Source organism: Podarcis erhardii, assembly GCF_964252035.2.
Source record: "Podarcis erhardii genome assembly, chromosome: 4".
NCBI lineage: Eukaryota > Metazoa > Chordata > Lepidosauria > Squamata > Lacertidae > Podarcis > Podarcis erhardii.
The window spans coordinates 15,065,497-15,091,801 of NC_138508.1; the positions used below are offsets into that span (position 1 = coordinate 15,065,497).

The window sequence follows — 26,305 nt, forward strand, 5'->3', positions numbered from 1 at the left end:
TAGTAAAACAACACTTACTGAGAAGTGTTGGATTGTTTCCAGCCCTGCTCTTTTTTAGCTAGTGACAAATTAATCTGCTCCCTTTTTTGCCCCTAATCACACAAAGAATTCTGTCCTGGTGCCCTGTTTATAAGGCTGTTAAAACTTGTAGTTTGGTATATCGGGATAATGCTTTGCATTGTGGTCAATTAGCACAAATGAAGCGACAGGAGTGCCAGTTTATGAAATATACATTTTTTAATTGCTGTAAAGCACACTGAGGGATTCATTCATTCCTGAATTACTAGCTCCATGGGCGCCAGCCTCAGAGACTGCAGCCTCTGGAATCTAATAAGGATTTGTCTTTGCATTGCAGTGACACCACCATTTTGTAGGGAGTAGTATAGACTTTCTGCTTTAAAGCTTTTGGCCGTGCCTTTAAGTTTATTTTTGGTTTGGCAATGAGTGCCTGGTGTGTGTGCAATAGAAGGTTTAACCATGGTTGTCTTCAAAATACTTTAAAGAAGGATTGATCCAATATTGGGTAATTCAGAGGCAAAAAAGCATGTTCTGGAGTCAGAATACTTTTTGAGATGCCCTGATTCTCAAAGTTGCTCTTCTGTTGGAGGGGGATTTCCAGCCAGTGGCAGAGGACAGAGTGACTCTAGGAGACATAGGTGTAAAAACCCAAACTAAAACGAAGACTTTATTACTAAATAATAAACACAAACTCTGGTGGGTGTTATTCCTGCAGGCAGGCTACAAAACGCAGCTTTTTTCCTTTATAGCAATGGCCAGCTGCAGCCAATTAATCCCAGAAACTTCTTAAAGGTGTACACACATGTTTCTGTGCTGAATGTCCCCTAACATCTTCCTTGATACAGCATCTCTGGACAATTTGTTTGTGTGTGTTTGTGTTGAAGGTAATCAGAGCAGACTTGTGGTGTTTTATGAATAGCACAGCCCTTCCACTGAACATTACGTTCCTTGGATTCTGCTGCCTTAAGCTGTGTTGTGATGTCTTCTTCCCCCTTCTCTTTCTCATAGTTGGAATGGGAGCAAGCTCTTATCAGCCATGCTTCCCCCCCTCTATCTGAGCCTGTGTCAAGTAATGCTAGGGTACTTTGAATAACAATATATTCATTTCAGCAGGCTGATTTTGGCAGGGCCACTCTTATTGTTGCCAGACCAAAACTCTTATTTTCCACGAATCCTTCATATCATGGCTTTTTAAGTGAAAGGGGGAAATTGAAAGGCTATTCCTCATTTTTGTTTCAGACTTGGCAAAACTTTATGATAACCAGAAGCTCTAAGCATAAGAGCTGCATACTAAGGGTTTGTGTGACCAAGAGTCTCTGCTGGCACAATCTTGCAACTTGCATTTAATTTGTTTAGCACTTTCCTCAAAGGTTGTCCCAAAGCTTAGTCAAAAAGTTATAAGGGTGGATCAAGCTTTGCTTAATCTACCCTTACAACCGTTCTTCTGTCCTATGAAAATTGTCTTCATCAGTGGCTTGTGATGTACTTTCAGCTGTATCAAAATGTCTACTAAATTTAAAACCTTTGCAGGATGTAGACAAATATGTCACCAATATGCTGATTACATTTCCAGGTTTGTCTTTCAGGTGACACTGAAATTGGTGTTTGGGAGCAATATCAGACTGGATGAGAGTCAATAAATTGAAACTCAATCCTGACAACATACAGGTGCTTTTGGGCCGCCTTCCATATCAGTCAACTTTCTCTGAGTTCTCCTTCTGTGTGAAGTGTTGTGGCTGGCCTTTTCTGTTGTGGCTCCTTGCTTTTGTATTGCCCTTCTTAAAGAAGCCTGTCTTGGGGCCTCATTACTATTATGTAGACATTAGACAAAAATATCTGTTTTCCCAGCCTTTAAAAAACTGTTAAATTAAGTGGTTTTTTTAAAATAAAAAAAATAGAGCCGTTTAATTTTACTGTTTATTTGAATGGGTTGTTTCCGCTTTCAATTGTTTTAATTTACTGATTTAGTTTGTATGCTTTATATTAGTTATTATTAAATGATGCTTTTGTTTTTTACGGCTTGGCAGCAAAATTTATGTCGAAGGTGGAGGATATAACTTATGTAAGAAAATAAAGAAGTCAGTCTTCAAAGTCCGTTATTCCTTGCCTTCCTTTACATAACCAATGCACTTTCTAGGGAAAATGTTCAATTTTTAAAATGAAAATATCACCTTTATAGTATATGCCTGAACTTTTAACTGTTCCTATCCAATTAATTATAGGTCTTTGGTTCACTTTGACTATACTCCAAAAGTAAATATTGCACCAACTAGTTCTGTATCATATTACGTGTATCCTCCGTAAGAAATGATTCCGTTCTAATTAGCCATCTGTCTAGACAGGAGGCAGGGGTAACGTCAAGAAATGTGAAATAGGTTAAGTCTTGTTCTGTTTCTGATTAGTTCAGAGGGATTGCATGACATATGTGTATTGGAACAAAAAAGCTTTGTCACCCAAATTAGATGCAATTGGTAATATTTATTGTTTACCAAGGGCTTGTGATAAATCACTGGCAGCCAGGACACGATGCATTTTCCACTTTCCTAAAATATGTATAAATCATTGGACTCAATCAATATACATGAAAAACAACTAGTATAGGGATGGTGACGTCTTCCTTTTATAACTATTGCACACATAAACCTGTTTTGGCCTTTGGGGAAATGTAAAAGGTAGCGTAATTTTTACAAATTGAAACTCTTATGATTGTGAAATATATCAAACATAAATCTTTTGAACCTTATAGCAAGTTTGTTGTCCCACCTTACATTTTCTCAACAGGATCTGTACAAATCTGTATTCCAAGTCGCCCTCATCTTGTTCGTAAATCTAATATTTCTCAGTGTAGCTTTGTGAGCAAGAAACGTTTCTGTTGCATTATGTTAATGCAAGCAAACCAGCATGTGCCCTGTCTTAACAGTTTGCACAGCAAGATATTCATCCCTCTAAGGCAGGTTGTGGCTCAGGAACTATTATTCATGAGTGTTAGCCCCTGGTGCTGACAAGTCACTTCAGAAACTTAGCTTGTTCCTCATGTTGAAACGACAAAGTCAGCCGTACATCTGAGGCCCTTTTTGACCTGTAACATCTTGGAGACGTTCTATAAACTTCCTCTGCTTGGGAATCCTGTTGTCTGGTATATTGATCACTAGTTTTAACTCTCAAGCTATGATGGAGCACCAGAATTTGTGAATGAGTACATGCTGTGCTCTACTGCAAAGCTGGGACGCGGGTGGCGCTGTGGTCTAAAAACCACTGAGCCTCTTGGGCTTGCTGATCAGAAGGTCGGCGGTTCAAATCCCCACAATGGGGTGAGCTCCCGTTGCTCAGTCCCTGCTCCTGCCAACCTAGCAGTTCGAAAGCACCCCAAAAAGTGCAAGTAGATAAATACGTACCACTCCGGCGGGAAGGTAAATGGCATTTCTGTGCGCTGCTCTGGTTTCACCAGAAGTGGCTTAGTCATGCTGGCCACATGACCCAGAAAAACTGTCTTCGGACAACCGCTGGAACCCCAGGGTCATTCGCGACTGGACTTAACTGTCAGGAGTCCTTTACCTTTACTGCAAAGTTACTGTATGCATAGGACATAGCTCCTTGGTTCACATTTTCCAGCTCCTGTATATTATTTATTCATTTTTACCCTGCCATTTTATTTTAAAAAATACAGAAGAATGCTTATATAAAATCAGTATTACTCTAGCTGGATCAGGAATTCCTCTATTCAGATCCCCCCCCCATTTCCACTTTATTATTGTCATAGCATACATTTTTCTGTAACAAAAAGTTACCTTGACTCTGTCTTCCTTCTTGATACCTTAGATAAATTGTCAGACCATAACCTCAAAACCCTAAATTCTGGCTCCAGCAACCATGTAGAAACCTGTTTTCCTTCTTCAGATCTAACTTTGTTTTCACATAGTAAAGGGTAAAGGGACCCCTGACCATTAGGTCCAGTCGTGACCGACTCTGGGGTTGCGACGCTCATCTCGCTTTATTGGCCGAGGGAGCCTACGTACAGCTTCTGGGTCATGTGGCCCGCATGACTAAGCTGCTTCTGGCGAACCAGAGCAGCGCACGGAAACGCCGTTTACCTTCCCGCTGGAGCAGTACCTATTTATCTACTTGCACTTTGACGTGCTTTCGAACTGCTAGGTGGGCAGGAGCTGGGACGGAGCAACGGGAGCTCACCCCGTTGCGGGGATTCGAACCGTCAACCTTCTGATCAGCAAGCCCTAGGCTCTGTGGTTTAACCCACAGCGCCACCCGCGTCCCTTGTTTTCACATAGTTTAGTAAAAATAATGGAAGGTGAATTTGGTTAGAGTGTTGGACTATGAGCTGGGAAAGCAGGGTTGAAATCCCCATTTGGCTAGGTGACCTTGGGCCAGTCACCATCTCTTAGCCTAACCTGCCTCAAAAGGTTGTTGTAAGGATGAAACAGATAGGATAACCATGTACACCACCTTGAGCTCCTTGGAAGAAAAAGATGTTATATAAATGTAACAAATAATTTTTAAAAAGCTCTTTTTTTTTTACACCTTGCATTTCAACCACATGGTGAGAAAAGCTGTCCGTCTCTTCTTGATATTTCCAACACAAAGATTGGTAATTGTTGTTAATCTTCTTTATCTTTGTTCATAACTTTGATGCAATTTTCTTATATCTGTGTTTAAGGAAAATTTGTGAGTTAGTTTCAGAAAGTTAAATCTGGGAAAAGGTTGGGTTTAAATTGCATAATTTTATGGGTCGGCAGTTTTGGCTCCCATAGCTTATTTATGTATGGAATATAGTGCAATACAATGCAGAAAGATGCTCCTGATGTTTGCCTCCTGGTGCAGACCTGCATCTCACTTGTTTGGGCTGGCCTGATGGGCTACTTATCTGTGGCAGTTTCTGCTGGATTCAGGCAAGTTACCAAGTTTCAAGTAGCATGGCTGACTTAACTCTCATGGAAATGCTTCAGCTGTTCTTTGGGGGCTGAATTCTAACAATAATCACATATATCTCTGTGAAAGATGTGCTGTTAAAACCTTTTTTGATAGCTATGAATACTGGAACTAGAGGTTTTCATGAGTTTGCAAGTTCTTGGTTGAATCCATGCTGTGCATGATAGAAAACTGATATGAGCAAAATAATTGGCATGCTATCTTGCAAAATAATTGGCATGCTATTGAAATGTTATGAGGAAATATAATACTGCAGCCTGCTGTCACATTGTATCTGGTCTGTGATGAAGTAATATGCATTTCTAGGGGGAGAAGCACACATTTTAATTGAATTTAATTATTAACTCCTTGCATGAATCGGGCTGTGGCCCATGAAAACTTATGCTACAATAAACATGTTTGCCTTTAAGGTGCTACAAGATCATTTGTTTTAAATTCAACGGTATTTTGTGTTGGGATGAGTAGAGTTAAGAGTTATTTGTTGGGTGGTCTGGCTACTATCCAGGATTTGAAACAGAAGGAGGGGCACTTTAAATCTGGTACTACTCCTATGTGTGACCCATGTTTCCAATCTCTTGGAATGTTGGGTGAGGGAGACTCCTACTCTTTGAGTAAACACTCTGGAAAAAGGATGTGACATAGAACTGGAGCAAAATATACAACTGTTTCCTACATATTATAGGGCTAAAATATATTGCTGTATTTCTTTGGGCATAAATTTAGTGCTTTTACGTCCTGTTGATTTCACTTGGAAATATTCCTCTTCCACCAGGCTTTTGGCTGATTAATATTCTACAGCCTTTTAAATGTGTCTGTGGGAAGGGAAGGTTGTTGTTTTGCTGTTTCATTTTATTTATTTGCATGTTTTTATCCTGTATTTTATAATGTGAACCGCCCTGAGATCTTATGATGAAGGGCGGTATATAAATCTAATAAACAAAATAAAATAAAATAGTGCAAGCTGGAGCAAGAAACCACGTCCACTGGTTTAACCTTATATTCAAACCAGGAATTGTGTCTTGTTTCACACCCAACAAACTATGATTGGGAGATGGAGAACAAACATTGGCTTCACCTTAGTTTTTATTGTTACATTTTTTATTGTTGTTGTCAGGTGCTGATGTTGTTGCTCGGGAGCAAACAAGCAAGACTCCAACCTGTCTTTTCCAGGCTTTATTATCTATACAGTGGTACCTCAGGTTACATACGCTTCAGGTTACAGACTCTGCTAACCCAGAAATAGTTCTTCAGGATGAGAACAGAAATCGTGCTCCAGCAGTGCAGTGGCAGTGGGAGGCCCCATTAGCTAAAGTGGTGCTTCAGGTTAAAAACAGTTTCAGGTTAAGAACGGACCTCCGGAATGAACTAAGTACTTAACCCGAGGTACCACTGTACAAACCATTTACAGTGCAGAGCCTCGCAAGTCCATGTCTGCTCAGTCGCTAGCAGAATCTGGGAGTGGGCAGTCCTTATACCTTCCCCAGGATAACAGCCGTGTGACCTCCAACCTTCTCCTCCCCTCTCTGCGCCGGACTACTGCGCAGAACAGGCGCTGGCAAAGGGGGACTCCCCTCCCCTCTCCTCTGCTTTGCTCAGGCTCGGTGTTGAGGCTCTCCCTAGCATCTTCTGATCCCTGCACCCCTTCCCCACTGGGGGTGTGGCTTGCCTCCTCGCCAGAGGAAGAACTGCTTTGCAAGATCTTCGGAGGCTCCCTGTAACACAACTGCCCTTCCACCTCTCGCCTCTGAGCTGATGGCAGTTCCCTGACAGTTGTGGCATGCCCTAGTATCACATGGCTGATGAAGAGTGGGATATGAATTCAATAAATAGATAGATAATAGGTTGTGGTTTGCTTGGCTTACTTGGAGTAAAGCAAACTATGAACCTTGGTTAGTTCATAACACGTGTGTCAGGGGTTGTGGTTTGTTGTTCCCACTTGTGATAATGAAGGAAGACATGGGAACAGTAGTGTAGCTAGCCACTCAGCTGCCCAGGGTGGTGCACGTGCCCTGCGCCCGGAGGCGGGGCGAGTTGCCCATGGGGCGGGGCAAGTTGGGACAGGGCATGCTGCACGGAGCCTCCACAGAGTTCGCTGCTGCTTCCCCTTCAGCTGTAGGGCGGCTGAGGGAGAGGCGGCTGGTGGACACAAGCCCCACGCTGCCGTTTTGGGCAGCGTAGAGCTTGCAGGCACACTGAGCCACTCCCAGGAGAGACACGTGGCTCAGGTATGTTGCAGGCCAGGCCCTGCAGGAAGTACCCCGCCCCGCAGTGTGGCGCCCAGTGCGCCTCCCCCCTCCCCAGCTACGCCTCTGCATGGGAACCACCTGCTTCTTCATGGTAAACGATTAAATATGGTTTCCTGGATGTGCAAACACAGCCGTTGTCTAAGTTCGATTTTTAGTCTATACAGGATTCTGGTGCACGATACATGGATTCTTCTGCCTTGAGAACATGTAAAAAATATTGGGTTCCTACAACATACTTGCCTGCTGCTTAGCATTGCAGTTGGTTGGCCACCATATCAGTGCTGTTCCCTAGAGTACAGCCATTCATCCCTCAGAAACAATTTTTTGTGCTGTTAGACATTTAGTCTCTTAAAAAACAATGTGCTATTCAGTTGTGAAAGATAGGCTTTGAGTCAAATGCGCTCGCATTGTTTGTCATTTTGAAGGAAATTGCCTCCTATAAAATGCATATTGTTTTGGAAAATGCTCCCATTTAGCAGCTTCAATGTGAGTATTATGAGGGCCAATTTATATTGTTTTACGGAATGCACACTTTCTCTGATATATATATATATAGAGAGAGAGAGAGAGAGAGAGTTAGTTAGTTAGTTAGTTAGTTAGTTAGTTAGTTAGTTACAAGAGTGTCTGTATAGCCAATGTACTCCAAATATCCCCATATGAAGCATGTTTGCTTTGTAGTTCACTCTTCCCATTTAATATCTTAAATAATAGTATCATGGAGTGGGGCTAGTTATTAATAAAGTTAATTCGTAGGTGCTTCACTCCACTTTGCTAGGGATGGGCTAATCAGTGTGTTTTTGCCCAGAGTCACTTTTTTGTGTTCACTCATAAATCTTTTCCATTTCCATTTTTGCAAAAAAATTTTTTGCAAAGAAATTGTCTTGGCTTCTGCTGGATGACAGACTTTGACTCGGATATCATTTTCTACTGTAGGCTTTATTGCTCAGATCAATATGGTCCTGAAAGACCTACATTGGCTCCCAGTACCTTTCCAAGCACAATTCAAAGTGTTGGTGCTGACCTTTAAAGCCCTAAGTGGCCTTGGCCCAGTATTCCTGAAGGAGTGTCTTCACCCCCATTGTTCAGCCTGGACACAGAGGTCCACCTCACCGTGAGAAGTTACAGGGAACCAGGCAGAGGGCCTTCTTGGTAGTGGTCCCTGCTCTTTGGAACACCCTCCCTTCAGATGTCAGGGGGATAAAGAATTACACAACTTTTAGAAGACATCTGAAGACAGCCCTGTATCTGGAGGTTTTTAACGCTTGATGTTTTATATTTAGATATGCTGAAGCCACCCAGAGTGGTTGGAGAAACTCAGCCAGATGGGTGGGGTATAATAATAATAGTAATAATAATAATAATAATAAGTTACTATTATATGGTAGAAAGGCAAAGCAAGGATCATTAGCACAACAGCTACAGGGCATGGCCATAATAATAATAATAATAATAATAATAATAATAATAATAATAATAATTTATTATTTATTATTTATACCCCAACCATCTGGCTGGGCTTCCCCAGCCACTCTGGGCGGCTTTCAACAAAATATTAAAATACAGTAGTGCATCAAACATTAAAAGCTTCCCTAAACAGGACTGCCTTCAGATGTCTTCAAGCTAAGACATTGATCCAACAGTTGACATGCTCCTTGGGCTCTTGTTATAAAGGAGAGGGGTGAGCACGGCTTTTCAGTGTGCCAAGCAGGATTCAATTTGGGTTTGCATCAGCAAACAGGAACTTCGCCTTGGTGTCTGGGCCTGAGCTGTCTGTTTGTGCCAGCTCTGGTGTCTCCATGTCCTACCTAGGTGATAGAAGAGATGACAGTGCCAACTCAGAATCAGAAAAAGCATTGGATGCCTTCCGTGGGGGTGTGGAGGCTTATCAGCAGAGGCTGGAGAGGACAGAGGCTCTGGCGGCTTGGAAGGGGTACCAAAATAGAAGTGGGGGAGGCAGGACAAGCCCCAGCAAGGTGACAACCCACTGAGTTCCTCTCTGGGATCAAACTCCCCACCCCCTCGCAGCTCGGATGACTCCTGGGGTTGTAATGTGGCTTTACCAGGGCTGCCATTGGGCATCTCCTTAAGCTCCCCCCACCCCTTGTCCTGAAAAGACCAGCCTCTCAAGGACACTTGGGACTCATGACAGAAACTAGTACAAAAATTGAATTTAGCTATGGATTTTAAGCACATTTCCTTCTGAATTTGTAACTTTATTGTATTTCTTTGGGAGTTGTGGGATCAGATAGTTCATAGTGGAATTTGCAAAGATCAAATTCCTCTAGCATTCTTAACCAGAATCGGCTTCTGGCTGTGGAGTCATCTTGGCTATATATAGCAATTTTAAAGTGTTTGTGTGCCCCATTATGTGCCAAGTGTAGTTTCATTTATCATATCGTTCATACACTATTTGGGTATGTTCCCAGTCAGTCCCCCATTGAGTTGGCCATTGATTAGATACCACAATGCCTTTTCAGTGCTTGGGAAGGGGTGGGCTGGCGTTTCCCAAAGTTTCCGTGAGCTTCCATGTGGAAGCCATTTCACAATTCTAAATTTGGAGAAACTCTATAAATTGTATTTGTCCACATCTGTTGTTACTGGTTGTTGTTCCTCTTATTCAGTAAGCTTAGAAAACCCCCCAATAGATACGTAACACTAAAAACAAAGAACTGATAAGAATCAGCATCTAGACCACCGAAAACACTAAGATCTGATAAATAACTATAACTAAACTTTATTAAATCAGCATCCTCATTACAATGCTGTTTAACAGAACTCGAAAGAAAACAAGCAAGTTTTCAGGACCCCTTTAAAGGTCTGCAGTGATGGAGCCTGATGTTTCTCCTCTGGCACAGCATTTCATTGCCTAAATGTATTTCTGTACATTTGCCCTTACTTATCTGAAGGGCGGATGGATTATCCCAGAGCTTTCTAAACTTTTCATGTTGGTGACACACTTTTTAGACATGCATCATTTCGTGACATGGCAGTTCAGTTTTACTAGCAAACTGTAGGATAAACTAACTGCCTTCCAGCCCCTTGAAGAGCATGGGGAGCGTTCCTGCAACACACCTACACACTGCAGCTGACACACAGTTTGGAAAGCTCTGGATTATCCAGTGTTGATCTACTACTTGTGGGTGCAGGTTACCTAGGAGTCTGTTGATACAGCAGGCCACTTCAATTTTGCAGAGAAAGGACTTTTAATATAATTCATCTCATTTTATTGATCTTTACAAAGTGGATTTGCTGTTGTATTTGATAATCAAGCAGTTACTTTAATTGCCATAGGAATGCTACTATGTACATGAAAGGGTATATGACAGGCAGTACTTGAAATGTGAAGAACTAGTCTTTCCTTTTTCAATAGGAGGGTAATCCGCCAACTGGGATTGCATCCCCTCCTGGCTTGCAAATCCATAGTCATCCAGGAGGAGGGGTTCACACTTGCCCAGACTGGCACCGGATTAGTGGCAGAACATAAATTTATTGGGAGCTTCTGCTAAAGCGGCTCTTCATTAGCTGTTGGTGTGTGTCTTAATATGGAGCTAACGTTTTCTCCTTCCTAATGACCTTGGTCAGGAGGCTGGGAAGGGATTTATTTAAGTTCTAATTGTGAACCCCTTTGGCTTCTTGCTCTTTTTTCCTGGCCCGAGATAACAGCTTGAGATGCCATGCCTTTATTTACCGTATTTACTTGAGTCTAATGCGCCCCTCAGTTTTCAGAACCTTGAAACCAAAAAAAGTATTTGCTGGCAAATGTAAATGTGCCATCAAATCTAATGTACACCTTAATTTTTGTAATGTAATTTGGCCCAAAAAAAGGGTGAGCATTAGATTCCAGTAAATAGGATATTTGAAGTATTTTTAACTTGCTATTCAGCCAAAAAGGTTTGAAGAGCTGCTTGCATAAAACCACTTAAAGCAAGGCCATTCCTGCCTGTTGGTTTACAGTCTAAAATATGTGAAATAAAAGAAAAAAAAAGGGATGGAGAGAGAGAAGGGGGGGGGGGGAGGAAACTCAGGCCCCAGTTTTCAAATACAGTGGTACCTCTGGTTGCGAACAGGATCCATTCCGGAGGCCTGTCACAACATGAAAAGAGCGCAACCTGAAGCGCCGTATCTGCGCAGGTGCATGGCATGATTTGGTGGTTATGCACGAAGTGCGATTTAGTGCTTGTGCACATCCGCGAGCGGCGAAACCTTGAAGTAACACTTTCTGGTCCTTCCGGGTTGCTGCGGGACGTAACCTGAAAGAATGTAACATGAAGCAAACGTAACATTAGGTATGACTGTAATACTTAAAACAACCAGTTGCTATGTAAACATTTCAGGGACTGGAGGAACCCAATGTAGCTGGTTTTTCAGCAGACTTGACGGTATGGCCCTGCTTCCCATCTCTCCCTCTCCTACAGCCTGTTGTAATGGTTGCTGCCAGATTAGAGTAGAAAGAGAGTCTTTGAGAAGAAGAGGCTCACCATTGTGAAGTGTGCAGTTTACATGCAAGACAGCAGTTCTCACATGCAACTCTGATTTGTCTCCTGCCCCGATTGGATCGTTTGACATTGAAACCTGGATGCAACCTATAATTTGGTACCCCAAGGGTTAAGAAGAAGTTAAGAAGTATAGGGGTTAAGAAGTATAAAATGAATAAAACAGTCAGATTATATTCTAAAACATATTGAAAAACTAGGATGCAATAAAACCAAACAGGAGAAGTGGGGAGAATGTTTGCTGAGTGAGGAATAGGGAAGATGATGGAGTTGTAAGAAAAAATGGTTAGAGGAAGAAGGCAGTTTGAGCTCTGAGCACTTTTTAAGGTAACATTAAAAAGAATGCAAGTGGGAGACTTTGGGTTCAGTGGCAGAGTATTAAAGCTCTGCTTTTGCCCTGTGTGTAATGAGCAAAGTAGAGTGGGATTTTGTGGGGAGACAACCCAGGAAGAAGAAAAGAGCATAATGAGGGAAATAAAGCAAGCTGAAAATGGAAAGACAGGGTGGGGGCAGGGATAGAAGCTTTAGAGGGAAGAGAGAAGGCAGATTTAATACATGCCCTTGTTCTGCTAGTAGATGTGTTATAGTTTGAGGTACTGTACCTCTTTAGCAACAGAAAGAGAAAGCTAATGGAAGGAGAAGGAGGGTGGGGTGGGGGAAAGTACATAAGAAAGGCCCTGTGCAGGGAGCTGATAGCTCTTTTATACCTTTGTTGGTAAGGAGAAAAGACAAAGCCTCTTAAATACTGTCTTGTTGGCAATGATCAGGTGTTAAAAGTATTGAAATGGTGCCAGCCAGGAAGTATTTGTTCTCAATGTCTGAGAAAGGTCTTTTAAAAATTCATCCTTATTCTGCTTTCCCAGGGGAAAAGGGACCAACATGTCTTTTTGGCTCTTGTGGCAAAAGCCTGGAGCTATTGAAACAAACTTGGTTGGAAGGAGGATAGGAGAAGCCAAAGGAGTGACATTTTAGGTGATCATATCTTGGCATAACACTTCAAGGAGTCTGATGCTTTAAAACAAAATAAAAAAATTCCTTCCAGTAGCACCTTAAAGACCAACTGAGTTAGTTCTAGGTATGAGCTTTCGTGTGCATGCACACTTCTTCAGATACCCGAAAGCTCATACCTAGAACTAACTCAGTTGGTCTTTAAGGTGCTACTGGAAGGAATTTTTTTATTTTGTTTTGACCATGGCAGACCAACACGGCTACCTATCTGTATCTGATGCTTTAGTTTCCTTTACAGGGGGATGGCAGAGATTTACAGTGAAGGAGAAAGCAATCAGTGCATTTAAGATGAGAGGCGGCATAACTCAGCTTTTCTTGAACACGCAAACCCGCCTCAGTTACAGTAATGGAGACTCTTCCCTTGCTTCTCTAGGCCAAAATCAAAGCATCCCTTCTCAGGTGCAGGCTACCATGGCAAAAGCTGGATTTTTGGAGTGCTTACTAACAGCATATGCTCACCTACTATGGTAGTTTTTTTCAGAGTTCAGGGCGCTTTTTCATGAGATTCTATTCAAGCACATGATCACTTTGGACTGGGCCCAGAAGTGAACTGGCAAATAATGCAGCTATTTTAAAACACGGGTTATATGGCAAATACATTCACTTTAACATGTGATCTAGATGCCCAGCCAGCTATCTGACTGCTACATTTTTGACCAGTGGAAGTTTCTGAGTTATCTTCCAAGGGCATCCCCATGTACAGCATATTGCAAAAATACAATCTGGAGGTTATCAAACATGGAAGTATGGTGGTCAAGTCAAAATTCTGATGTAGAATATTAAAACTGTTGGATTCTTTCATGGGAGCCGAGCTTAAGTGCATTGCAGCTCTAATTCTGTGCAGCAGTAGTGCACTATTAAAATCTGAAAGACACTTTGAGCAGAGCATGTTGAGGTTGTGTATGAAATTTCCAAAGCATTTAAATTTCCGTGTTAATTCAGGTAATTCAACCCTAATTCAAATTTTTCAATTTCCCTCTTTATGTTATGAGGTTTTTAATATTTTTAAAAATTAAAATAATTTTTCATAAAGTGAATTTTATAAGGGTGGACTTTATTAACTCACTTAACATTTTTGCTGCAGCCACGGGGGTTTTATGTTAACATGACATCTTCTTATACTTCCCAGTCTTGCTCTTTGTATTGGCTAATTACATAACCCTTTAAATAGTCAGCTGCTGCTGCTGCTGCCCCTGTTCTTGAAGCTTTTGTGCATGTTAGACTTTTCCATCCAGTTTAAGTAGGAAATCTAGTTCTAATCTTCTTAGCTGCACTCAACGCATGTGAGGGGTGATCCTATCAAGGAATCTGTGGCCCTAGATTCACAAATGATGTGAACACCTCTCTTTTTCTTTTAGGAGCTTTGACAATTTATTTTAGCTGTGTGAGTACAAGCATATTAAAAGAGATCTCTTGCCAGTGGGAGAAGAAGGAAAGTCACACACACCACTGGTTTTCAATGGAAACAAAGGGAGCTTAGCAGTCTTGACAGAATGTTCTATTTGGGTGAAACATCCTTAAAATGTTGGTGGAAAGAATGGATGAAAGGAATCAATTCTGAAGAACACAAAAGGTTGCATGAGGTTCTCACCCCTTTAATCTTCAAGAGGGAGAAACAGAAGTAGGTATTGGAGCTGGTATGGACTTATGTGGGTGTAAATGAGCTAATAAATAAAAGTTTGCGAGTAGGCGGGGGCATTCATTGGAAACAAAAAGTTAAAAGTATGAGGAAATAAAATGCTTATAAACCAGTGGAAACTGCAAGGGACAGTTAAAAGTATTATGCATTCATGCTCACCTCACTATGTGATTTTAGGAAAGCAATTCATCATGTATGTTGTGCATTTAAAAAGCTATCTGTGTCATGTTCCTTGCCTTACAATGAATGAAAAGGCATTCCTCTTGTAATGGGATGAGTCTTTCTAACGCCAACCATTTAGTTCATTCAGTCAGAAACACTGATAAAAACGGCAAGCAATTTGTTCAACTATTTTTCTCTTTCTTTGTTTTATCTTTTTAATCACTGCACGATGCTACTGGTGGTCAGAAAAGAGGATTATTCAGTGCCTGCATTATTTTGTGGGTGACCATTGTTGAAAAGGCTTATGTTTTCTTTATAATTAGCTTTCTCTAAAAGCTGTTGCGCTGAGCTACACAGAAGACAGATCTCTTCATTTCATGAGATATATCTGTTATTACTTTTCTGTAATAAAGTAACATTTTAAAATGCTATTTATTGGGTGTGGATGTGTATGTTCATGTTTGTTTTTTCCCATCAGCACACAAAGTGTCAACTTCTTTGTGTAAAAATTTCCTTCATTTAGCACTTCCACCTGGAAAGAATACAGTGTACTGTACAGAAATTATTTAATAACTGCAGTCCTCTCTGTGTTGACTTGGAAGTAAGTCCCATTGACTTCAGTGGAACTTACCTCTTAAGCTAGTGTGTGTAGGATTGCCATCTAAGTATGGTTTTATTTTTGCGGATATTTGAAAAAAGGATTCCAGATTTGACTGCTTTTTGAAATAACTTTCCTTTTTGGTACGCAGGCCACCGAAACACTATTTCGCATGGGGGTGTCAAGAGGAACAATTACTCCTTTAAGACACGGAGAGGTAAGACTATGTTTGTTTTCTCCTGCTGTTTATAGTCTTAGAACTGAACTTGGTGCCATCTTGGGCAAAAAAGTTGTTGAAAGATGATGATGATGATGGTGATTTAGAAATTGATAATTCTGTATGTAGATCATCATTATTTTCTGTTCAGGGCGGGGGAGATGCAATTCTTATGTTGTCAAAAGAGCAGGACCCCTCCATCATACACAGGAAGGCAGGTAGGTGGCAGGCTAAGGAGAACTACAATAAATCTTTAGAAGAAAAGAAACCTAATGAGGCACACTCCCCGCACTGTCCGGTGAGGACTGAGCATGCTCAGTTGCCATAGAATGTTGAATGTTGAGAGTGATGCAGGAGATGGGAAAAGGGGAGAGGAAATGGAGTATATTGAAATAAGATGTGGATTCTTGGAACAGTGAATAGGGACCCTCCAACTGCAACTTCACCTCCCTCCCAGATCCCACTTGTACAACGGGCAATATTTGTGGCATGACCCTGTTTCATTGTTGAACTTAGTGGTGATTGTTACCAAAGACGTAAAGTAAAAGCTTTTACGCACAATTAAGAAGGCAGAACTTTTTCTTGAAAATTGTAACTGCAATTTGAAGCTGATAGCAGGTTTTGGTCATCCCTGCTTCATGGTGACCATAATACAAAGTTGTAGCTGCGCCATAGTAATCATGGCGAACCCTCTCATAGTGAAAAGGTAGGGGAATTCAAGTGGGAGAAGGGAGGTGCTCCTGGTCTCTTGACCAGTATTCCATCTGCAGTGGACCTAAGAGAATGTAATTCACAGTAATGGAGAGGTTATGAGCAATTTTGATGAACATGTGTTATGTTCAGTTTCAGCAAGATTTGTTCCTTTATATTGTATTTATTTATTTGTTCAATTTGTATCCTTCACTTCATCAGTTTTATTGATCTTTGAGCACTAGAACATCAATCAGAATACAGCAACTAGCAGGGTTCTACAGACTGTGTAAGCGAGAGCAGAAATTGAGACTTTGAAAAGAAGGGTTCAACTCAGTTTTCCCTGAGTACAAATGCACATGCCCACCAGGCTACCATATAACAATTCAAAGGCAATGCCCACCAAGCTTCAACCACAGCAGGGGATACAATCACCAATCAAAGATGACTCACTGTAACCAGAATTTGCACCTTCAGTAAAAAAGGCTTTACCAATGGAACAGGTAAACCATCCTGCAGTCTGTTGTCCGGGGGTTCTTCAAAAACTCTTTGTCAATTGACACATTGCAAAGCTGGAATATATGTGTGAGTTGGCTTGCTGCTTATTGAAGTGTGTATGTATTTTAGATGGAACAGAGTTCACAAGATATAGTGTATGAATTAATGGGGAAGAGTACACCATGAAATGCCATATATTTTGGCCTTTATAAGGAATACCAATATGAACATAGTCACACAAGCATATAAAGGGCTCGTGATTGCCTTTAGGTGAATGAACAGTTGTTTAAAGGGTGATGCTTTGATCTCCAGGTTAATAATTCAAACTTGCAACTAAAGGATTGCAAAAATATCTTCATAGGTTTGTTCAGCCTGTGTATCTTTCTAGAAAGAGCTTGATGCTATACTTGCGAGGCTTATCCTGTACTTTGAAAGTGGAAAGCATATATAACCAAGTTTTATAAAAGGACCAAACCTTCAGATTTGTGGCTATGAAGATAATTAATTTGTTTTATTTACAATGTATAGTTGCATTTTATTTTAAATTCATTTTTAGGATATTTTAACAGATTTGATCTGTTAATATAAACTGTGTAGAGTTTTTATAATTCTGTTAAGTGGCATAAACATTTTAGAAATAAAAAGTAAAAAGAAAAATGCAGATGCTAAGTGTTTGCGTGCTCTTACTGAAACTGCCATTAAAGCCAGAATTGGAGAGATTAATGCTTGGACGTTCCAAGTATACTTGCTCAGTTCAGGAGTGCTAATCTGGTGGTGAAATTCCCAAAAGCAAAATTGTTGGGAAGCCGAGGAAATGATACAGATTGGATGAGTATAGACAGAAAAGCCTGTGGTCAGATGCTTGGTGGTTTTAACCAGCACACATCACATATTAAAACAATGCATTATTTAAAAAAACATATTTAAGATAATTTCTGTCAATGTGGTAAGCGCGGCTGGTGCTGGGGATAGGCAGAGTAAAAGCAAGACTAGTTCTAAATTAATAACAGACCCTCACATTGCACTGAAGCAAACAGCTTTTTTTACATTAAAAAACCCACCACTATTCAAACAAGAGAAGTCACTAAGGACTCTTCATTGTTGGCTTGTTTCCAGGTCCAGATGGATTTGCAGTTTATAATGCTGAATATTTGAGGGAAATCTTCCCCCTTGTTTCCTGCTTACAGCTTTTCTGCATGCCAGGAGAGTCATCTCCATAGCCTCTCTGGCTATGAATATAGTTTACTTTTGTCAACCTTTCCACATGAGAAACCAAGTTTTTGTGCTGAAAGCTGTGTTATTTGCTGTTTACATATGGATTACAGAATTATTGACAAGGTTTTGGCATGAGATTTGGAATCCGTTGCTGCCAAGTGTCATTCATCCAAGTGAGACAGATAATTCTTGGACTGGTTTTCCTGTTCAACAACAGCCACAGGGTTGTGAAAAATTACCTCAGGACTGGTTATGGTCATGAAGTTGACTGATCTCCAAGAAGTCTAATAGTATCAGGGGAGGTAATGAAATTCAAGAATATAATTGCCTTCAGGATTGAGCACATTTCTCTCCTTGTTGCTGAAGTATTTCTATCAAGACTCGCTTTTTGGAGAATGTTTAGTGGTTCAGAGGTCACCCATTTCTCCTCTCGCTCTTAGCCATTATGTTGATGTCTGACTATTTTGTAAAGGTTTTGTCAGTCCTGAACATAACTTTAGAGCACTGGGAATTTAAAGAGCATTGAGCTGCGATTTTATTTCTAGCCATGCCTGTCTTTCTCTATACCCTCTTTTTCTGCCTTTAACAATAGTTGTCATTTGTGTTTTGAGGACCATCACCAAGGGACCATGAAAGATGCAAGACATCTGTCTTTTAAGTTCCTGCCTCTTGAAGCCTCTCAGCCCCAAATAAATTAACTGAGATACTTGTCATTAAGGAGGCTTATTTCATAGTGTCACCTGCCTCCTGCCATATTATATCAGATACAGAAAAGCTGGATATAATTCTGAAAATAGCACTTTGGGAATAAAGATTTGCTGGACAAAGGCAACTGTGATCCTCTCCCATGTTTCCCAAAATGGTATGATTCTCAGGGAAGTTCTTGGAGGAAATTACACTGTTTGCCTGCTGCTAAGCAACACTTGTCTTATTTATGAATCCAACCCTTTGCTCCCCTGATTTCCACAGGTTTTTACTCAAAGTCTTGAGATTATTGGTTGTTGTTTTTAAATACATCCTGGGCAATTTTGTGCTGTAATTCTCAAATTAAACTTGCCAGAATGTGAACATATTTGCCATAAATACTGTGTGTGTGGAGTATAATTGTTTGTTATGAGGGTATGTATTTTTGTGTTTTTATATTGTAAACCGCCCTGTGATTCTCAGATGAAGGGTAGTATAATAATAATAATAATAATAATAATAATAATAATAATAATATGGGTGTTTTTGTCTCAGGGGTTAAACAGTAAGGACTATGTCAGCAAATTTCCCATTTATTGGCTGCAAAAGGGCACTGGGAAACAGGAGGTATAAGATAATATCCATATGCCAGCAGATGAGTACAGTCAGGCTGCGGATGGCAAATGATATATGGTTGCTGAGCTAAGGAGCAGTGTGTTTTCCCTAAACATTGTGAAGCCGGCCTTTAGATTCTTTCCAGCATCTCTCTTTTCTCTTAGGGCAAGCTGCCAACTTGATTTCTACGACCGTCTTACACACCTTTCTCTGCTAGCCTGCAGGGGTGAAAAATGCATCTCAAAATGCTCCTGTTTTCAGCAATAGATTGAGACGGATCTGGCTTGCATCCAGGTTCCTACTGAAAGCTGAATTTCAAGGCTCTCTTACTGCCCATCTATATTCTAATGAACACACAAATAGCTTTGAGATTTCTGCGCAGATCATGTTTCTTGGGCAGCCAAACAACTGGGATGTGGCCAGGTTGAAGCAATATCTCGGCAGCTGCCTGGCAAGTGTTGTGAATGAGCTTCTGCCAAGTCCCTAGAGCAGGTACTTGATGGTGTGGAGTTGGGGTGGGGGGAGGGCTGTAAAATGGTCTCTGATAGGATTAGCTCATCTAGTTCCCAGCTTTTCATAATTACAGATGGAGAACATTTCACCTTGTGTGAGAGTCTAGGTCTCGCAAGCCTCTTCCCTCCCAGCAGAAATAAGTGAATTGGGCTGTGGTGTTTTTATTTGAACTTCTTTCTGGGGACAGATCTGGTCTTCAGGAAGGGAATCATATCCAAATAAATGCAGGCGCAGCCTGTTCCAGTTGCTACTTTGTGGTGAGGGCAGCGATGTATTGGACTTGGCCTGTTCTGAGCTTTCTCCCCAGAATGTAACAAGCGATAAGAGGTCTTATATGTATAGACTATTCTGGAACTGATAGCATCTGCGTGGTCAAGCAGGTGATCTACTTCCACTGGTTGAAGCAGCTGATCGGACAAGAATGAAACACTCAGCAAGATTTGGGAAGTTGCAGGAAAAGGCCTTTTGTGATGGAACATGCTGTTCCTCAGAGACATATTTGGAATAAGCTCCGCAATCGTGTCACATTTGGCTTCCATGAATTAAGTTGCCGTGCCCAGCAAGTTCTGCTCATCAAAAATAATGAGAATTTAAAGGGTCTGTGTCAGCAACTTCAGAAGTTCCTAATTTGTCTGAACTCCTGTCCAAGTCAGGATCTATTAATTCTACTTGAAGGGGCCCCAAGAGAGACCTTTAGCATTAAAGTAGGGAGAGGTCATAGATTTAGGATGCTGCCTAATACCATGGTTGGGTGGGTTCACAGGATGCTGCATAGCCCCTAGCTCCACTACTCTGGAGGAGGGATGGGGATGATTCACTAAATTTAAAAGTGCCAGGGCAAATCACTACATTGGGACTACAGATATGTTAGCAAATGTCATGAGAGAGGTATGAATATGACAGCTGAGTGGCAAATGAAGGGGTGGAAATAATAATAGTGTGCACATAAGCATGAAAATTAGGGTTTGTTGTTGTTCAGTCGTTTAGTCGTGTCCGACTCTTCATGACTCCATGGACCAGAGCACGCCAGGCACTCCTGTCTTCCACTGCCTCCCGCAGTTTGGTCAAACTCATGCTGGTAGCTTCGAGAACACTGTCCAGCCATCTCGTCCTCTGTCGTCCCCTTCTCCTTGTGCCCTCAATCTTTCCCAACATCAGGGTCTTTTCCAGGGAGCCTTCTCTTCTCATGAGGTGGCCAAAGTATTGGAGCCTCAGCTTCACGATCTGTGTTTCCAGTGAGCACTCAGGGCTGATTTCTTTAAGAATGGATAGGTTTGATCTTCTTGAAAATTAGGGTATGTGACTGCAAAAGGAGTGGTGCATTTATGTGTATGGGGAGAGGGAGGAGAATGGCTCTAGTGGTGTGCTTGTGAAAGGAGTGAAGGAAGGGCCATACAGTGGTACCTCTGGTTGCGGATGTGATCCATTCTGGAGCTCTGGTCAAATCCCAAGGTTTCCACAACCAGAGGGACCGCTTCTGCACATGTGCACAGGGCGGTAGAGCGCTTCTGCGCATGTGTGCATGGCGAAAACCGGAAAAATTCTTCCGGGTTTGCTTTGTACGTATCCTGGAGGATTCGTAACTGGAGGTGAACATAAGTAGAGGTACCACTGTATGTGTGTTTATGGAAGAGAGCAAAGAATGAAACCAGTTCATAGCTGAAATTCTATTTAAAACATTGCAATTGGAGACAAGACCTTAACCATCACAATTTAATCAGAATCACCAGTTTCCTAATTCCCTATTTCTAATCATGCCAGTTCATTTTGAAGTGTGCATGAGGAGGATGGGTTTAAAGACATTAAACTGGCCCTTTTCAAGTCTAACCAGTTTATTACGGCATAAGCTTCCGTGCTCTCAATTCCACTCAAGTCAGATGCATGAAATGAAATCCAAGTCGGCAAGTCTATAAAGGAGAAACTTGTACTGTGGAAGTTGCATGGTCATGAGATGCAAACATTGCAGACATCCACAGCTTTAACCTTTTATGGTAGGGAGGATAATTGCTGAGATATTACTAGTAGTGGGGTTGGGAATAATTTACAAGGATCAATAATAGAAACTGTAGCTATCCTGGCATTGGTAAACCAGGTACATCACATCTATAGAATGGTAAAATACCCTTTGTCTTAATTAATGCCACTACTTGTGTGCTAAATTGAGACAATGTGTGTTTGTTTTTTAGAAAATCAAAATACATGTATTAATTGCCTTACCCTTGCCAGGACACCTGTGTTTCTTGTGAATATTCTGTTGGAATCCACCCAGAGTGGCTGGGGAAACCCAGCCAGATGGGCGGCGTATAAATAATAAATTATTATTATATTATTATATAATGGTTCTCTGTCTGACTGTAGGTGTCAATGCAATCATCTTAGTAATACAATCATCACCAGGCTGCTACTGTAAAAGGTTAAAAGTGTTATTAAAAGGTTTAAAAAGTTTATTTATTTAAGTTCTTATTATCACTTACAGTAACCATTACTGTTCAATGCCCACCATAAAAGTTTCTCATTTGTATATCTACAAACCAGGATTTCACTTACCGGTAATGCTTACAGTATGGCAAACTGGACTTGAATCCCCAAATGCTTATGCCAGTTTATTAGCTTTTAAGGCCCCACTGGTTTTCTCTGCAAAAGTCTTATCATTGCTACCCCATGGAAACATGTAACTAGGTAATACTTGATGGAAATTGCCAACTGCACCCCTCAAAAGTGCAACACATGTGTCACACAGAACACAATCATATGAAACTCAATGGGTGACCTCAAGGAAATCACAATATTTCAACTTAGCTTACTTCAAAAGGTTGCTTTGAGGATAAACACTTGTCTGAGCTCCCTGGACAGATTGGTTGCATGCAAATGTAGTAAAGAACTTTTTATTTCATTATCTGAAAAAAATCACTGTTTTAATACCAGGATTTATCTACTATACATTTTGGAAAGTTGTTCGCCTATTTGGTTTGCATTTGCACACTTTTTAAAATATTGTAACCAAAGTTTGCACAGTGGTTCCTGAGATCAAGGAGCAGTTTTTTGTCTGTGTGATACAATTGGACACTGTTTTGAATTAAGATTGTGGACTAACCTTTCAAAAATGTGCTGATTTAACCACCACTTTTTAAAAAATGCCCTTTTTTTGCTGGTGTGGTGGTGTAGAATTCCCAGGCAGTGCCAGGCATGAGAGGCTGCTAGAAAGAAGAATTTTAAAAACACAGTCCAAACAAGGGTAATTCTGAAATGCACCTTTTTAAACAAGGCATTTCTTCTTTAAGAAAGGAATTTATTCTTGAAACTGCTGAATAATTGTGCTTTTTTATTTTTAACTCTTGACATAGCAGCATAATGATCTGTCTGTTTGATAAGATGTATAGTGCATGAAAGAGATCTTCAGTTCACAAACTGCTTCCTGCAGTTTATAGACTGAAAAAGCAGTGAAAGTTACTCTTAAAGCTGATTCTGATTTAATTAATATTGTTTTTGGCATGTTTTTTTTCTTTTTTTCATGTATAGTTTCAGCTTGAGGGCATGCCAGGCCCCAGTCACAGGCACATTACGGAGCAAAATAGTGATGTGATCCTAGACATCTGATCTCCTCACCCGTCTCCTTCGTATCACAAAGATGTCATTATTATAGTGGGTTCAAAAGTTCCGTTCTCACGGATTGTTCAGTCATCTCTGGTTTCCCTCCTTGTTGTCTGAATGCTTTGCTGCTATCATGTTAATTTGTGGAGAAGATAACAAACTTCCATTCTACATGTATTCTTTTCCCTTTGTACATACAAACACACACTTGTTAAAATTTGAACATTTTGTATTAGCAACCCTAGTTTAGTTTGATGGTCTAGAGAAATTTCGGACTTTTAGAAACAGCTGAGTTTAAGAATATGGTCCCAGGAGCTGAAACATCTCACACTTGTTTGTCTCAAATGTGATGTTTGCGGAAAGCTGAGCACAGTAAAGGTTTCCTGGAATGTTCAGTCAAAGTGTGAGAAAATAATGCTTTTCTAGAATTCTGTAACCCTGTAACCCTGTTAACATGTATGCTTGAAGAATGTTAACTCTTGACAAAATGAAGATTAAGTGCAAGTTAATACTGTGGAATTTTCCCTCCAATTACATCATAGGAGCTATTTGAAATTGGTTGGACGCCATGCAATTCTTTCTGTGCCTAGCAGAATGCATGCAGCTTCAGAATATGTAGGATTTTATCATTTTTGCCCAGTGAATCCTGTGTTTCCGCAAGTCATTTCTACCAATATTTCACTGACATTAAATTCTAAAAGTGTGAGTATGTCTTCTTTTCCTAGGAGAGAGGGATTCCATTACATAGTAGTTCAAAGAGATGTTTTAACAAAGAGTAATAGAACAGTAAAGACAGTGAAACAGACCAAATCCACTATGCTGCAGTTAGTATTACACTATGTTTATTGAAATAGAATTATTTTTTAGGTTCCTTAAATTCTTTAGTATTACACTATGTTTATTGAAGTAGAATTATTTTTTAGGTTCTTTAAATTCTTTAGGTTCTTTAAATTCTTTTGACTGCACATCCTCTTTGCTGCACTGTGGATCAGGTTATTCTAATAACTGGAGGATCAGACCCTCTGTACCTTTTTTTAGGTGAAGCACACTGATGCTTTAAAAGTGTATCTTCAGCACCTTTGGGCTGTCTTGACTCTCTTGAAATAGAACAGCCCACCTTTTATGAGAAGAAGCTCATACGTACAGAAAACACACAAATGGGATAAGAGGTGGGAAATTCACAGTGTGTTTACAAACTGGAACAAAGGTGTGCCAATGTGGAAAGTCTGGAGCTCATTTTAGGGCACTTGCTCTGTATGCCAAATTCTCTGTCTGGCAACTCTCTGATAATGCTAGTATTCAGAGATACTGAATGAAACTGAATGTTGGAGATTCAGGACAGACGAAGGAAAGTGCTTCTTCACACATACATAGTTAAAATATGGAATTTGTTCCCACAAAGGTTGTGATGGCCACCAACTTAGAAAGCTTTAAAGGAGGTTTATTTCTTTATTTCATAAAATGTATATGCTGCCTGATTGTAAAATGAGCCTCAAAGTAGTTTACAAAAAATATAAAACAGTAAAATTATGGATAAAAACAATTAACAAGAATTTAAAACGTTGTTAAAATTGAAATAAGCAATAAACTAAAAGCAGGTTTCTTCTTCGGGGGAAGAAAAGGCCTCCTTCTGGCAACTTCTGCAGCCAAGCTGGTGCCAAAGATACTGCTCTGCTTTCCTTTGGATCACATATGGATCTTCTCTTCTCTTCTCTTCTCTTCTCTTCTCTTCTCTTCTCTTCTCTTCTGTTTCCACAACTTGCTTGAGCAGCCTTTATGGTTGGCATTCTGCCTGTCCAATAAAGCGAAGGAATAATGGGAAATCAACCGGCAGATGTACAATTACAAGGCCATGTGGGTTTAGAGAATGGGAACTCCTTGTTTCTTCTCCTGGGGAGCAACTGCAGAAAGAATTTCCTGGCATCTCTGAAAACCTGCATCCCCATCTACATATAGGATGTGCTGGGAAATGCAGTGACCCCAAACATTAAAGCTGAAAGCAAATAAATTTGAATGCTGTGGGGACATTTTAAACTTGCTGCGAGTTTGGACATCTGCAAATGCTTAAAAGTTCCACAGATCATTATTTGAATCATAGAATCATAGAATCATAGAATCATAGAGTTGGAAGAGACCACAAGGGCCATCGAGTCCAACCCCCTGCCAAGCAGGAAACACCATCAGAGCACTCCTGACATATGGTTGTCAAGCCTCTGCTTAAAGACCTCCAAAGAAGGAGACTCCACCACACTCCTTGGCAGCAAATTCCACTGTCGAACAGCTCTTACTGTCAGGAAGTTCTTCCTAATGTTTAGGTGGAATCTTCTTTCTTGTAGTTTGGAACCATTGCTCTGTGTCCGCTTCTCTGGAGCAGCAGAAAACAACCTTTCTCCCTCCTCTATGTGACATCCTTTTATATATTTGAACATGGCTATCATATCACCCCTTAACCTCCTCTTCTCCAGGCTAAACATGCCCAGCTCCCTTAGCCGTTCCTCATAAGGCATCGTTTCCAGGCCTTTGACCATTTTGGTTGCCCTCCTCTGGACACGTTCCAGTTTGTCTGTGTCCTTCTTGAACTGTGGTGCCCAGAACTGGACACAGTACTCCAGGTGAGGTCTGACCAGAGCAGAATACAGTGGCACTATTACTTCCCTTGAGCTAGATGCTATACTCCTATTGATGCAGCCCAGAATTGCATTGGCTTTTTTAGCTGCCGCGTCACACTGTTGGCTCATGTCAAGTTTGTGGTCAACCAAGACTCCTAGATCCTTTTCACATGTACTGCTCTCAAGCCAGGTGTCACCCATCTTGTATTTGTGCCTCTCATTTTTTTTGCCCAAGTGCAATACTTTACATTTCTCCCTATTAAAATTCATCTTGTTTGTTTTGGCCCAGTTCTCTAATCTGTCAAGGTCGTTTTGAAGTGTGATCCTGTCCTCTGGGGTGTTAGCCACCCCTCCCAGTTTGGTGTCATCTGCAAATTTGATCAGGATGCCCTTGAGTCCATCATCCAAGTCGTTGATAAAGATGTTGAATAAGACCGGGCCCAAGACAGAACCCTGTGGCACCCCACTAGTCACTCTTCTCCAGGATGAAGAACCATTGATGAGCACCCTTTGGGTTCGGTCAGTCAGCCAGTTACAAATCCACTGAGTGGTAGCATAGTCAAGA

General features: G+C 40.9%; 1 protein-coding gene across 1 annotated transcript in view; it reads left to right on the plus strand.

The window, feature by feature from the left end:
* Positions 1–26,305, plus strand: part of TMEM135 (transmembrane protein 135) — a 169,191-nt gene that overhangs the window by 47,056 nt on the left and 95,830 nt on the right. The window contains exon 5 of the mRNA XM_081860536.1: positions 15,260–15,325. Coding sequence (XP_081716662.1) covers positions 15,260–15,325 — 66 coding nt within the window. The remainder of the gene's footprint in view (positions 1–15,259; positions 15,326–26,305) is intronic.